The 14,097-nt window shown below is 39.8% G+C and overlaps 1 protein-coding gene across 6 annotated transcripts in view; it reads left to right on the top strand.

Annotated features, from left to right (window-relative positions):
* Positions 1 to 14,097, top strand: part of MRTFA (myocardin related transcription factor A) — a 113,215-nt gene that overhangs the window by 86,468 nt on the left and 12,650 nt on the right. For 5 of the 6 annotated variants that reach the window (XM_042467457.1, XM_042467461.1, XM_042467456.1 and 2 more), the window contains 8 exons: positions 2,759 to 2,814; positions 3,767 to 3,842; positions 5,962 to 6,123; positions 7,993 to 8,168; positions 8,692 to 8,850; positions 10,259 to 10,512; positions 11,222 to 11,393; positions 12,265 to 13,374. In XM_042467457.1, the coding sequence (XP_042323391.1) occupies positions 2,759 to 2,814; positions 3,767 to 3,842; positions 5,962 to 6,123; positions 7,993 to 8,168; positions 8,692 to 8,850; positions 10,259 to 10,512; positions 11,222 to 11,393; positions 12,265 to 13,374 (2,165 nt within the window). The remainder of the gene's footprint in view (positions 1 to 2,758; positions 2,815 to 3,766; positions 3,843 to 5,961; positions 6,124 to 7,992; positions 8,169 to 8,691; positions 8,851 to 10,258; positions 10,513 to 11,221; positions 11,394 to 12,264; positions 13,375 to 14,097) is intronic. The other variant, XM_042467459.1, reaches the window with a different exon arrangement.

The following is a 14,097-nucleotide window of genomic DNA, read 5'->3' as shown; positions in this document are numbered from 1 at the left end:
CAAGGCAACACATGGAATTAGGGTGATGGAATAAGTAGTGGCTTAAGCATTAGTCTTGAGGGGAGTAGATCTGTGAAAGGCCCATATCTTCACCACTGGAATTAGACCTACATACTGATCTGTGGAACGTAGCAGTAACTTCCCATGTTTCTATGTCCTTCTTCATAGTCCCAGGATAGAATCTTGCTTTAAAAAAATGAAATCTGAAAAAGAGATTCCATTTCTCTAGAGTCATAGAGCATGGGTTACTGCAGTTCATAAACTTGCCTATTTACAGCTAGACAACATCTTAAGGCCATGTTGGAAAAAGTATTTTGGCCTAGTAATGGACATGGTAGATTTGCCTGACAGTTCTGGGCCGTTTGTTATGTACTTTGCATGCAGCCAAGAAAAATGTACATTGGTTAGTTTATATAAAGTCTAATAATGCATACTGCACAAGCAATCCTTTTCGGATATTGGATCCTTCCAAGAGAATGTTGTGGGGAAGTAGAGAGAAACTTGTTCCTTTTTGGCATTTTCAGAGATTAAATATTATTTTTGTCTTAGTGCCAACATTGGGGGGAGGGGGAGAAGTACAAACCAAATGTTTTTTTCCAAATAAATTCCCATGAGAATATGGTAGTATTTCTCTTGGGGCATTCACTTAGATAACAGACTAGTCAGTTTCCTTTTATTACTTGGAGTACTAAATAATATGATCTATCTGCTTCTAAAGAAATAATATTCAGATTTATCTCAGCGATTGTTATGCTGTGCATCTTCTGTTCTTAGCAAAATACAACAGACAGCACAAAGATAAGCAATCTGTGGAGGACAGATTGCTGTTCCCAATGCTAAATCTTACTTTATAGCTGTGTAGTTTGGAAAATCTTTGAGAGGATGGGAATGGATATGCTGTGGTTCTGACTTGATACCATATTCCTTTCAAGGCTTTTCTCGGTCTTATAGAGAAGTGCCAAACAATAGTGAATTTGGGTGGGAATCATGCAGCCTTGCATGTTGTTCTTCACATTTGGCTTTGTTGGCTAGATTTTATGAGAGTTGCAATACAGCATCATCTAGTATACCAGGTCATTCCCACCCTTGCTTGCAGTCTTAGTCTGTGCTGTATTTATTTGAACTAGAATAGTTTGGAGAAAGGCACTATGCAGCATGTGATAAAATTCTCCTAGACTACAGTATATGTATTTTTAAAAATGGTGTGCTTGAAAGCCTTGAGATACTGAAAGAAATTATAATTTAAAAGAAGAGTGATTTTTGGCTTTCTTTCATGGACTTTTTAGTCAACCAGGGATGCCTGTTAATTCACAATTCCTTTCCACATTCATCAGTAAGATTTTCTAGTCTAGGAGTGGGGTTGAACTAAGTAACTCCTGAAAATACTTATCTTAGTAACAATGTGGAAGACTTTTTTTTTTAGTAGAAAAATGTTTAACAATATATAGTATCTGAACATCATCTTCTCAATTAAATGGAGTGCTGATCTCTGGAAAGGAACCACAGAATTGTTCCAACCTAGATGTAGTGAAGCTTCTTTGGGTTAGTGTGAGTTAAAAAAAGAAAAACCCACAAATGACTAATTAGTTTCATAGATTTTTCATTGTTCTCTATGGACTTGCATACAAGACCAATACACTCAGTCTGGGAATGAACTGCATTTTAACTCAGTCTGTTATAACTGATTAGCAGTCATGGATTTGGGTCATCATATTTGTAGAAAGAGTTACCATTTCTTTACAGTTACAGTATTTCACTACAAAAACTTTGTGTAATTTTTTCTAATGTCTAGATCTTTTTATTATGAATAGTATAGGAATCATTACATGTTTTCAATCAGTTTGATATACATATGGCTTTCCTTTCCTTATAGGCAATTTATTTATTGTTGCTTAATGTTTCTGTGACATGTTTGTGTAGTACAGTCTTCTTTCTTCCTCTTCCTTCTCCTTGGAGAGCTGAATGCCCTCTTGCATACAAAACAGAGGTGAGTTTTCTCAGCACTTTACCACAATGTGCTGAGAAAAGATTTGTTGGCTGACAGCTGTCCTTTTAGTCTCAGCCAATGTGAATTTACTGGAATCTGGCAGAGAAAGCCCTGCCAAAGGATCCTTCCAAGGCATGTACAGTGCGAAGCAGAAGTTGATCAGTGTTTTAAAATAGGCTCTGCCTTGGCTGTGCTGCAGTAGTGATAAAAGATGGTTGTTGTTGGATCGACTCCTTAAGTTTTCTGTTGCCTCTTAGACTGTCTCCTTTGCTCTTCTTTGTGTATGTGTTTTCGATAAACAATCACATTAATGCATATATGATTGTAATGTTGGTGCAGACGTGTATTAACAATACCTTGAATACACACACGTGCGCACGCGCACACACACACAGAGCCTATATTCTGGTCCTGAATTTTGAGGTACAACAAGATGTCCTTACTGAATTATTTTATTAGCCTTTCATCAGATTGTATTTTTCCTTATGATTTGGTAGATAAAGACTGTGTTTCTTTAGGCAGTAGTGCATCTGTGAGAACAGAATGTCTTTAGCAATCTATGAAAATGGGCTTCATTCTCAACTGGCTTAGCTTCACAAAGTACCAGGAAGTAGTTCATATTAACCAAAGATTAAGTCCAGTGCTGAGCATATGCAGGAAGGAGCTGCCTTAACATGCCTTATAGCATTACTTTGGTGACTTAAATATGTTCATGTGTAGAAATATAAGGGACCAGTTCATGTAATTCATTGATGGTTATCTTCCCAACAGCTCTGAAAAGTCCAGCTGCATTTCATGAACAGAGGAGGAGTTTGGAACGGGCCAGGGTAAGCTCCCAGTTAGCATTTGAAGGGATGCTCTACTTGTACTGACTTTTCAACTCCAGTCTAAAATGCCCCTGAACACTTACTTTCTGTTGTGGAGGGATAGACATCATGGTGCACGCCAAATGTTTTGGATTACAGCCATGGTGGCTGGGGATTAAAGGAACTGTGGTTGAAAACCTCCACAATACGCAAGGTTGCCTATCTCTGATCTCAGTGTTTCCATTCTAGAAATTACTGGTGTTGCAGTGTCAATAGTTGCATCATTATGACAATTAGAGCCTGAGATGCAGAGCTCATGCCAGAGAGAGGAAGGGGGTGGGGAGAGTGCAGTTTGCTTGACTACCCTGCTGCCCTAAACCCTGGCACTCTTGTCAGGGCTGCATTTCTTGGGGGTTTCCATTACTTCCTGAAAGGCTCTGGTGAACTGAATAAGAAATGAATTTGCTAGTTGGCTAGTCGGTTGAAGTTAGTGAAATTAGAACCTGGGTGCAACAGTCTTCATTTGTTATACAGTGGAATGTACAATACTGAAGTTTCAGCCATCGGGCTGACTTTCTTTCTCAAAAGGTGCCTTCCCCCCTTTCCCCTCTTAGTTCCTGTTGTGTGTTTTGAAGTCATTTCTGACTTATGGCAATCCTCTCCCATTTTACCCGCTTCCAAAACCAAATTGAAAATAGGCTTTTAACATAGCACAATCTAAATATTTCAAAATGCACAATACTTTAAGTTATGTGGTGTGTTTCTTTCAAATATGTGAGTCCATGTTTAAATGCTGCAGAATCAAACCGTTTAATTGGTAAGTGAGATGGTCCTTTGCCTGTTGCATTCCCAACTGGCGTGGAAGAGTCTGGGAGAATGTTACCTCTTGCCATCTGCTTTAAGAATCCAATTTATTTCATAATCAGGAAAGCATCCTTGGGGTTCAGGATAATATTTTCTATTTCTACTACAGACAGAGGACTATCTGAAACGTAAGATACGGTCCCGGCCAGAGAGATCAGAATTGGTGAGGATGCATATTCTAGAAGGTATGTGTCCCTGGTGTGGAGCCATATCGTAGACTTTTACACTTTTAAGTTATATATTTGACATCTCAAGTTTTTTGCAGCCTTGTTCATTTTGTAATATATAAATGGAGGATTTGGCCAGAAGTACTGGAATGGTATAATGGTGGTAGGACATTGGTACTGGACTTTTTGATTGAGGACTGGGCACTTGAAATACTGGGTATTGTTTTAGATTCAGTCCTTGTTGTAGATGTTTGTCTTCATACACAAATGGGAGCCTGTATAGGAGCTTGAGTGATGTCAAACCAGTTGCTCACTCAGAATTAGTTACTATGCTTGTAGAAGGGGCTGACTGATTGTGAGGAATATCATAATTGTGAAACTGCTGAAGCTACACTTCTGTAGGGATGGTGGGTTCACTTTAGTAGCAGACCAAGCAACCTTGTGGTCAGGGTTTTTCAGTCATGTATTTGTAATATTGTATCACAACACATTAAAATATGTTGGCATTAGAAAAACATTTGACAGTCTGCTATACAGAAATAGTTGCAAATAACAAGATTAAAGAAAAGTCATTTCTGGTAGAATGCTACTAATGGTTACTAGTCCTGAGAACTATGTTACCCCCATATCAGAGGCAGTAAACGTCTGTACATCAGCTATTGGGGAACATAAGATGCCGAGTATTATGGTGTTCATATTCTTCTTGTGAGCTATGTAGAGGCATCTTGAACTAGGTAATATTAAGGGAGATAGAATACTAGATTTTCTATCTTACACATATTCAGTTCTCTGAGCTGCATAATTTGCTAAATGTCCATAAGGATGTAAAGATGTGTGCCTATGGCAGAAGAATGAGAAATTTATTCAGATTTATTCAGCGTTAGATTTTGAAAACTGCACCTTATCTGCATAATATGTTTATACATCTTTACCAAGGAAATATAGAAGAATCACATTTGATGTCAAACAGGACATGTCTCAAAGTAATCCAATAAAAATTAATTTTAAAAAGTAGGAGGGGCTAGGTAAAAAGGAATTGAAAATGAAATCGGGAGGCCAATTTCTTCAGATTTCTGGGTACTCAAAGGTACAGCAAAATGAGCCAAATTAAAATGTATATCATAAGTTGCAAAAGTACCATGCAGGCCAGGAGATCAGCAGGACATTCAACATCTTACATCAAATAAGCTATTGGAGAAAATAAGGATTCTTCCAGAATCTTACCTAAGGAGAACAAAAAGACACAAAAATTTGCACAAAGCAATGTAAGCAGAAATAGTGGATACAGTATTTCTTTCTCCATTTTGCGGATCCAAACTAGTAATAAAATATGCTTTCAGTATATCAAAGAATGAAATTGGTCAAGGAAGCAGTTGGACTGTTGAATTACAAGAAGCTAAAGAAGGATAAGGAGATTTTTTTAAAAAAGCTGAATGAATTCTTTACGTTTTATTCTTTAGCAGGAGATATAAATTATATAGCTCTGCATGTTCTGACATTTTCAGGAAGGGGGTCAGAGGAGCAGAGGCAATTGGTACTAACAGATAGTTCTAAGCTGTATGGGTAAACTGAAAATGAATAACGGATCCAGGTGGCATCCATCCAAGAACCTCTGATGACAGACTGAAAAGTATCCAAATGCAGTACCAGTTTAAAAAGAGGAAACTGAAAGTCATTTAGGAAATTGCAAGTCAGTTAGCTTGACATGCATTTTGTTCTAATATCAGTTCAATATGTACATTGGTGGTGGCATTAAAGATAAATTTATCAGGCATATAGAAAAGTACCGGTAATGAATATGATTTTTCTAAGGGCAAGTCCTGTCTCACAATGCCCTTTACATATTTGGTCTGATTCTGCAGATCTCTTCATAAACTTTTAGGACATTGTCACAATTCAGAATTAATTCACTAGTCACAATAAATGTGGAATTCTTTTTGCATGCCACTTGAGATTTAGTTAATTCATTCTGATTCAAAGCAGCTCAAAAATGACTTCAGCTGCATGTCTTGTCAGCATATAGGCTGATGCTTTGGTGGTATGGCATTCCTTTTTATTGTGGGAAAGTAAGCTTTCTCCAATTTTTATAAACATCATGTGACAGAGAAGTGATAATATTTTAACTTTCTCCAAGCAGAAACTTCTGCTGAACCTTCCCTTCAGGCTAAGCAGCTGAAATTGAAGAGGGCCAGACTGGCCGATGATCTCAATGAAAAAATTGCCCAGCGCCCAGGTCCTATGGAGTTGGTAGAGAAGAACATTCTGCCTGTGGAATCTAGCCTGAAGGAAGCGATTATAGGTAAGGCTGGTGACAGGAGGAACTTTGTATGTAGTAGAAATAGCAGCCACTTTCTTTATGCATTTTTTGCTGAGGCTAAGGATAACAATTACACATGGCTTTCCTACCTAGCCAAAATATTTTCTTTCATTAGAATTGTGAGCCACTCAACTCTCTTGGACAGGTAAAGTCCTAATGGTTTAGAAGCAAAGGTACATAATCCCTAAAACTGGAGTGCTGCTCTAAGATGGTTATTTCCCCACAATATGTTTGTCTGTCTTTTCCCATCTAAGGGGGGGGGGGGGTTAGAGTGAGGAATATAAACAGAACTGATCCAGTGGAAAAAAGTGGACGTTAAGAATAAATGTGAAGGGGAAGTGTAGTGTGTAAGTGTCACCCACTGGCCAGGAGGAAAGACTGAGGAATAGCCATTGCATTTCTAAGTAGCTGGTGATCATTTTCTTTATTTGAGCAGAATTTTATTTGTGATTTCATCCTTCAAAAAATAATAATAATGGGAAATAATTTTGAGTAGGACAAAATAAACCTTCCTGGGGAAGAGAAGTTAGGAATGGCACAAATAAGTCTGGCACAAATAAATTCCAGGTACTGTATGGGTTCCTTTCCCTACACCCCTTTCATAGTCTGAGTTCCTTCTGCTCCTCTGATATGATTGGAAAATTCTTCTTTTCATATTCCATCAGTAAAAAGGGAAGTAAGATTCTCTTTGTCTCTGGCCTCTTTTCAGAGGAAAGTTCTTGTAAGGAAACACAGAAAGCTTTTTCTGAAGGATATATATTTAGAATAGATGTAGGTGGAAGCCATAAGTACTAATTGCAGTGAGGGCTCACTTTAATGTAGAGCTGTCAGTTACTTCTGAGTTGTGATTGGAAGCATAAAGAATGTCTGGGACAGCTGCCAGATATTGGTAACTCTGAAGGAGTCTTAATAAATAATAAATACAATTTTTATTTATACCCCGCCCTTCCGAACGATCAGGGCGGCTAACAAAATGCACCAAAGTGCAAACAGCATACAGATTAAAAACACATATAAAAACAACAATCCTTAAAAACAATAAAAAACCCCTTAGCCCAACCTCACGGCCACGAGAGAGGAGGGAGGCCCACAGGATATTTAGACGGGGAATGCCTGATTAAATAGGAAGGTTTTGAGACCCTTCCTAAATTGGGCCAGGGTGGTAGGAAACCTTTGTATGCTGTTCTGAATTCTTAGGAAGTAATTCCATTCCCATACACTGGTCCCCCGGGTTACGAAATACCCAGGTTACGAAATTTTCGGGATACGAATAAATCCCATAGGGATTTATTGTTTCGGCTTACGAAGGTTTTTTTGGGTTACGAAAAAACCCCGCTGCTGTTTTAAATGGAGCCGCGGCACAGCCGCGGCTTTTTCCCCATTAGCGCCTATGGGCTATTCGGCTTACGAAGTATCCCGGGTTACGAAAGCGGCGGCGGAACGAATTAATTTCGTAACCCGGGGTACCAGTGTACTTGCCATTGACAGCTGTTGTGATGGCTTTACTTTTTAAAAAAGAGAGAGAGAAAATCTGGTAAAATGTTGCCAGTGCTTCCTTTTTCTATTCAGAGTCAGACCTTCAGAACTAAGAATGCCACAAATGTTGGTCTGGTTTCCCTTGCATTTATCTGCAGAGTAATATTGGAGGGGCATTCCTCTTAAGCTTCACTCCCATTCCTTATTAGTGGTGGTGGTGGTGGTGATGATGATGATGGTGATGATAAAAACATTTTGCAAAGCATATGTCTAAAACATGTCTCCAATTTTAGAAGCCAGAAGTATCTTTTGCTAATTATGATTGAGCTACACCAACTATTATTCAGTGGATGGCCTTGCATTTACTGTTTTCAGTAGGTCAGGTGAACTACCCAAAGGTAGCAGATAATTCTTCTTTTGATGAGGACAGCAGTGATGCCCTTTCTCCAGAACAGCCGGCCAGTCATGAATCCCAGGGGTCTGTGCCATCCCCAATGGAAGCACGAGTTGGCGAGCCACTTCCTGCCACCACAGTGGCTTCCCCTGCTCAGGTGAGAATGTAAAATGTTGACTCTTGTTAAACTCTGTGATCTTGCTATTCTCAGACAACGAAGGTGCCTCTCTATTGAGAAAAGATGGTGAGGAAGCTCTCAACAAAATGGGCAATTACAGGTGTCGGGTGGGTTTGCAGGGAAAATACTTAATATTTGAACCTTGAAATGGTGTTAATAAAAACCCTTAATTTAATATACTTTATGACAGACACATGAGTAGGAACTTCAAGTGATACATGTATTTGTGGGGCTTTCTTTGAGTTGATACTAGGGACTGGGTCGTCTGAGAGAACTGTATTTTTCTGGGTGCAGCTGCAGCTAAGAAAGTGAAAATAAGGAAGCAGCATTTGAAAATGAGGCTTGGCATGCTTTATTTTCTGTGATGTTTTAGGGATCTCTGAAGGAGATGACTTGCAGCTTGTGTGTTCCATCTCCATAAAGTTCATCTCCCTTGTTGCAAAGGGAAGAATAAGAAACAGATATGTAAATGGGACTACATGTCCAATATTTACTCTTCTAGGTTGTCTGTCAGTTGAAAATCAGTACAGACTGTAGTGACACACCTTTCCTGTCTGAACAGCCACCAACCCCCCTGCCGCCGCCACCACCTCCGGTGCCTCCTAATCTCACTAATGGAATTGCTACTCCTGCTGCCAAACCACTTCCAACTCTTATAAAGGTATCATTTATGCTGGAATTAAACACTGATAGCAGAAAAGGAATTCATCCTGTTAGGGATATTTTTTAAGAATGGGTGGAAAATATAGCATAGTCTCCCTTTGACCTAATTTAAAAAGCAATTGGTTAAGATAAACTCTTGTGAATATGGAGTGCCCTGTTCACTGCCATAATGCCTGTTATCAGGCAGTGGATTAGGTGATAATAGAGTTGTGGTGAAAGCTAAAAAATCTTTCTCAGGTAATGCACAGTTGGAGATGGAGGCCTAAATCCTATTGTTAATACTGACTAGAGTAGACCCATCAGTGAGATTTATTATGTATTGACCCACAATTCATCACTTGTTCAAATGTGTCTACTCTAGTTGGGACTAACCATCAGGATGCCAGCCAATGTATGTAAATCTTTTCTCTGCTACAGCAACCAGTTTATTTCTTTGTACTCTACAGCAAAGAGAGCTAGTGGTTCTGCATGTTAAGAAACTGGTTGTTGTTTCAGGCCTCCTCAAGAATTCTTTTGGTGCCAGAAACTGACACTGAATCACATTAGTGCTATAGCATAAGCTTTATTGTGGTAAATGATACAGCAGTATACAGTAAAGAAGCATTCCAACCCTTTGCAGATGGATTTCACCATCCTATCATAGCCAATCGTAAGAATTGGGCCCCCAAATAAATGCTGTCATGGCCGCTCCTTGGACAGCAATCAAATTCAATCCTCATCACTGGATATATGGGTTGGGGTGCCCTCATTCAAAGCTGGAGCTGATGAAAGATTGATTCCCAAGGATAAAATAGTACAGCAGCAAACAAATAATATCAAAGTGTGCAAGCTTGACTCATCCCCTGCTTAGCAACAATGAAAGATTAACTCTCCTGCTCCGTTCTCAGCTTTCATTCCCCGCCCCACCTCAAGCCTCAAACTGCTAGGTGAACACAAAATGTATCTTACAGGTTCACTAATACAAATGAATCCTTTCTTGCCTGTGGACAGCTGTTAATGTTTGGCCATGATGCAAGCCAAACAGGGACTCCAAAATCCATGTGTTTGATGACAGAGGCCTACATAGATTTCGTACCTTACATAAGTGCTAAAAAATCTTGGAGAACTGCTAAAATATTTTATGTTATCAAGTATCAGTCAAGCATTGAAGTCAAGGGCTACATTTTGTATGCTTATATATTTGGCATGTGTTTTCTTGTAGCCGAATTTAAAGTATATTACTGAAAAGTTAGCTACTTTTGTCTCTGTGACCTGCATCTAAACATTAATTGGGAAGGGGCACAGGAACTGAATAAATCATATAGAACACATCAGTAGAAGCCAGTTGTTCTTGTTTCTGCATTTGAGCTTTTTATTCTTAACTCCAGCCACCCCATCTTGATGCATCTGTTTTTCACTTCATAAAGCAAAGCCAGTCCAAGCCGTCATGTGAAAAGTCCCAGCGTAGCAAAAAATCCAAGGAACCGAAACCAAAAGTCAAGAAGCTGAAATACCACCAGTATATTCCACCGGACCAAAAGCAGGACAAAGGAGCTCCTCCCATGGATTCATCTTATGCCAAAATCCTGCAGCAACAGCAGCTCTTCTTGCAGCTCCAGATCCTTAATCAACAGCAGCAACAGCACTACAACTATCAAACCATCCTACCAGCTCCACCAAAGTATGGGTTGCTTCTTGTTTTTTTCACCACTTCATGGAACTGAACTTGTCTATCTTTATTTAACCCCATCAGATAGTGGGAGTTGCAACAACATTCAACAATTTTCTTGTTTTCAGGAAAGCTCACCCATATGTTGGCTTGTTCTGGTGCACCAATTTCACAATTAGTCTGCTTTATGAATGTGGCAGGCAGGAGTTTGTTAGGTAAAACATGAGTTTAGTGTCAATAGGTTCTAAGTACTTAGGTTAACATTTTAAAAAATGCTTGACAGTATGATCTTGTGAGAAATTTTCTTGAAATTTACCCTCCTAGTCTTTTTCTAACTGAAGCATGTAATTGGCTTTGCCCTGTATCATCATTATCCACTTCACATGAATTTAGTATATAGCTTCTTATTTCATTTTGTAACATAAATTACTAATATGAACATATTGACAATATTTTTAACAATAAGCAACATAACTGATGTATCTAATGAAGCAGAACAAAAAGCGCAGTTGGTGAGCATACTCAATGAGGCTGCCAAAATAAGAATACCTGGCAATGGGAGCAGTCAATTGCATTGCGCTGAATCTTGCAGTCAGGTGGTTGGCCACTTTATAAGAGACCATAGGAGTGTCTTCTAATTTTCTTGGCAGTAGTGGAGAGGAGTGGATTACGATCTGCCGTGCTAACAGATATTCAACTCCCACATTCTTTTTCCCTTCAGGCCTCCAGGAGAGCAGCAGAATGGCAGTAATGCTCCACCTATCCGTAGTCTCTCAGCTTCTGGTAGTAGCACCTCTTCTGTTTCTTCTAACTCTAACGGGCTGATGCGACAAAACAGCAATGTTCCAATGGCCAAGCCAGGAGCTCTTCCTGCAAATCTTGATGACATGAAGGTAACCAAGTAGTTATTAACAATTACCTTGAATTTTTGTTGTTGGTAAATATGGGCTGTATGAATTTTAGGATTTGTTTGTTTGTTTGTTTGAATACAGTATTTCTGTATAGCTTCCCAGCCCACAAGGGCTCTCAAGGCGTTGAACAAATAAAAGCCAATTAAAAAAATGCAAAGATAAAAACATGTTTAAAACACATTAAAATACAGTTGGCCCTTCTTATACACACATTTTTTTATTCACAGATTCAAGCATCCACGGTTTGAAAATGTTCAAAAAAAGTATACATTTCAAATATCAAACCTTGATTTTTTATTTTTTTACAAGGGACACCATTTTGCTATGTCATTATATTTAATGGAATTTCAGCATCCACGGATTTTGTTATCCATGGCGGGATCTTGGACCAAACCCCAGCGTAAAATAAGGGTCCATTGTATTCTTTTAAAACTTCTAAAAGTCTAAAACAATCCTAGAATCCAGTTTTGAAATAGTTAAATCAGCAATTTCAAACATTGAATACAAGTCAGAACAGCACTGTTTTGGCTGCCTGCTGGAATCCAGAATATGCTGAGAGCATATTCACCAAAATAGTACATAAATGTATTACCATCGTAATCAGTAACTTTGGTATTGATAATGATAATAAATGGTTGAAATTTTTTTCCTCCCTGCTTTGAGGATAGAATTCTGGAGTTGATCAGTGGAACGTGTTAAATATTGTATTGTTGTCAGAAAGCTGGTTAGAATTGAAAGACATTGTCCTCCAGGGTTGGGAGTTTGGCCTTTTCTTGTAAAGCGAAGTAGTATTTGTCAAGAATATTGTCCTAGCTAATTTAGCTTTTCCTTTCATTCTCACTTTTTATATTAGGTGGCAGAGCTGAAGCAAGAGCTGAAGTTGAGGGCACTGCCTGTGTCAGGTACCAAGACTGATCTAATTGAGCGGCTCAAGGCTTATCAAGATCAGAATGGTACAGCTGGTCGAGTAGTCACTGCTCCAAAGCCCAATACGGCAATTCTGCCGAAGGCTGCTGAAGTAGTAGTAGCTTTCCCTGCTGCTAGGCTGAGTACAGGGCCTGCACTGGTCAGTACGGGCATTACTTCAGCAGAGGTTGTCATGGCCACAGTCAGTGGCAGTGGTGTAATGAAGTTTGGTAGCACAGGCTCAACTCCTCCTGTGTCACCTACCCCTTCTGAGCGCTCTTTGGTGAGTGCTGGGGATGAGAATTCAACCAGTGGGGATGCTTTTGGGGAAATGGTGACTTCTCCTCTGACTCAGCTCACCTTGCAAGCGTCGCCTGTGCAATTTTTGGTGAAGGAAGAAGGCTCCAAAGGCAGCACTTTTAGTGCAAATCTGGTATCAAGGGCAGAGTCCTGTATTAGCAGCAGCAGCAAACAAGACATGGAGGTCCAAGATAAAGACCAGATGCTTCAGGAGAAAGATAAACAGATTGAGGAGCTGACACGCATGCTAAAACAGAAGCAGCAGCTGGTGGAGATGCTGAAGCTGCAGCTAGAAAGAGAAAAACGGTCTCAGCAGCCAGTACTAGCTATGGCTGTTGGAGAAGAGGGCACAGCTGCAGTCCCTGAGCCACCTATGTTTGGTACCCATGTTAAGAGTGAAAAAGGCTTTGTGAGTTGCCAATCCACAGGGCAGCCTAACTGCCAAACGGACCAATTAAAACCCACACAGACCACAAGCCAAATGGACACCTCAGATACAAGCTCAGTGCCAAAGAAAGCTATAATGGTGAAGCAGGAGGTGCCAGCTGCTGAAACCCAGTCATCATGCCAGACCTCAAGTTTTTTCCTTGGCCAGCAAGCTGGGGGTTTCAGTGACCTCATCAAGGGAGCCTCTCCCCCTACCCTCATCACAGATTCCACTGGCACTCACATCGTCCTTACAGTGACCAATCAGAATACAGAGAGGCAGGGCCTCTCACCTCAGGACACAGCGGGGAGTGGCTCATTGCCATTGAAGGTAGGTCTGCACATAGTGATTCTTTGGAACTAGGGCTATTTTTGCAGGCCTTCAAACACTGAACAAATTTCGTGTTGCTGCTTTTAAAATGAATAACTATACCTGTCCCACTGTAGTTAGTGAATATACTGGACTATCAAAGTAGTTAAGCAATAAGTTAACATAGCAGGAAAAATGCAATTATTAATGTAGCAGAAAGAAAAATCTCTGCATGGGAAAAAAGGGATTGGGGAGAAGCAGCATGTGGTCCTGCATTCAGAGAACATGATTCAGGGCAACGTGTTCTTTCAGATTTATGCAGACTGCCACTCTGCTTTTTAGCATAATGTTAGTAACGTGAACTAGTCTGTAGCCAATGCTATTGGCCATTAGTTTTCCATTTTCATAGGTGGTCTCAACAGATTGAACCAGAATGTTTCATACAGTATGAAATTGCACTGCCTTCTAAACATACTTCGATATTATCTTAGGGTGCTAGTCAAGTGTAGCCTTTTTGCCTTCCACTCACTGTCCATATTGTGAAGCAGTGGAGTGAAAGGATTCAGACAATGCCATAAGAGTTGTTCCTCAAAATGTTGGCTGAGTAATGGCCAATTTCACTACTAGGTCAGAGAGATTGATCACTCTCCCTGTCCATCCCATCTCTGAGAGCCAAGGAAGGAAGGGGAGTCCAGGGCCAGATAGGTCAGCATGGCAGGCTCAGTTTAGCCTACAAGATACAAG

The sequence above is a fragment of the Sceloporus undulatus genome, chromosome 5 (assembly GCF_019175285.1).
Source record: "Sceloporus undulatus isolate JIND9_A2432 ecotype Alabama chromosome 5, SceUnd_v1.1, whole genome shotgun sequence".
NCBI lineage: Eukaryota > Metazoa > Chordata > Lepidosauria > Squamata > Phrynosomatidae > Sceloporus > Sceloporus undulatus.
Note: the sequence above shows the minus strand (reverse complement) of the source record. Positions and strands in the feature narration are given on the sequence as shown.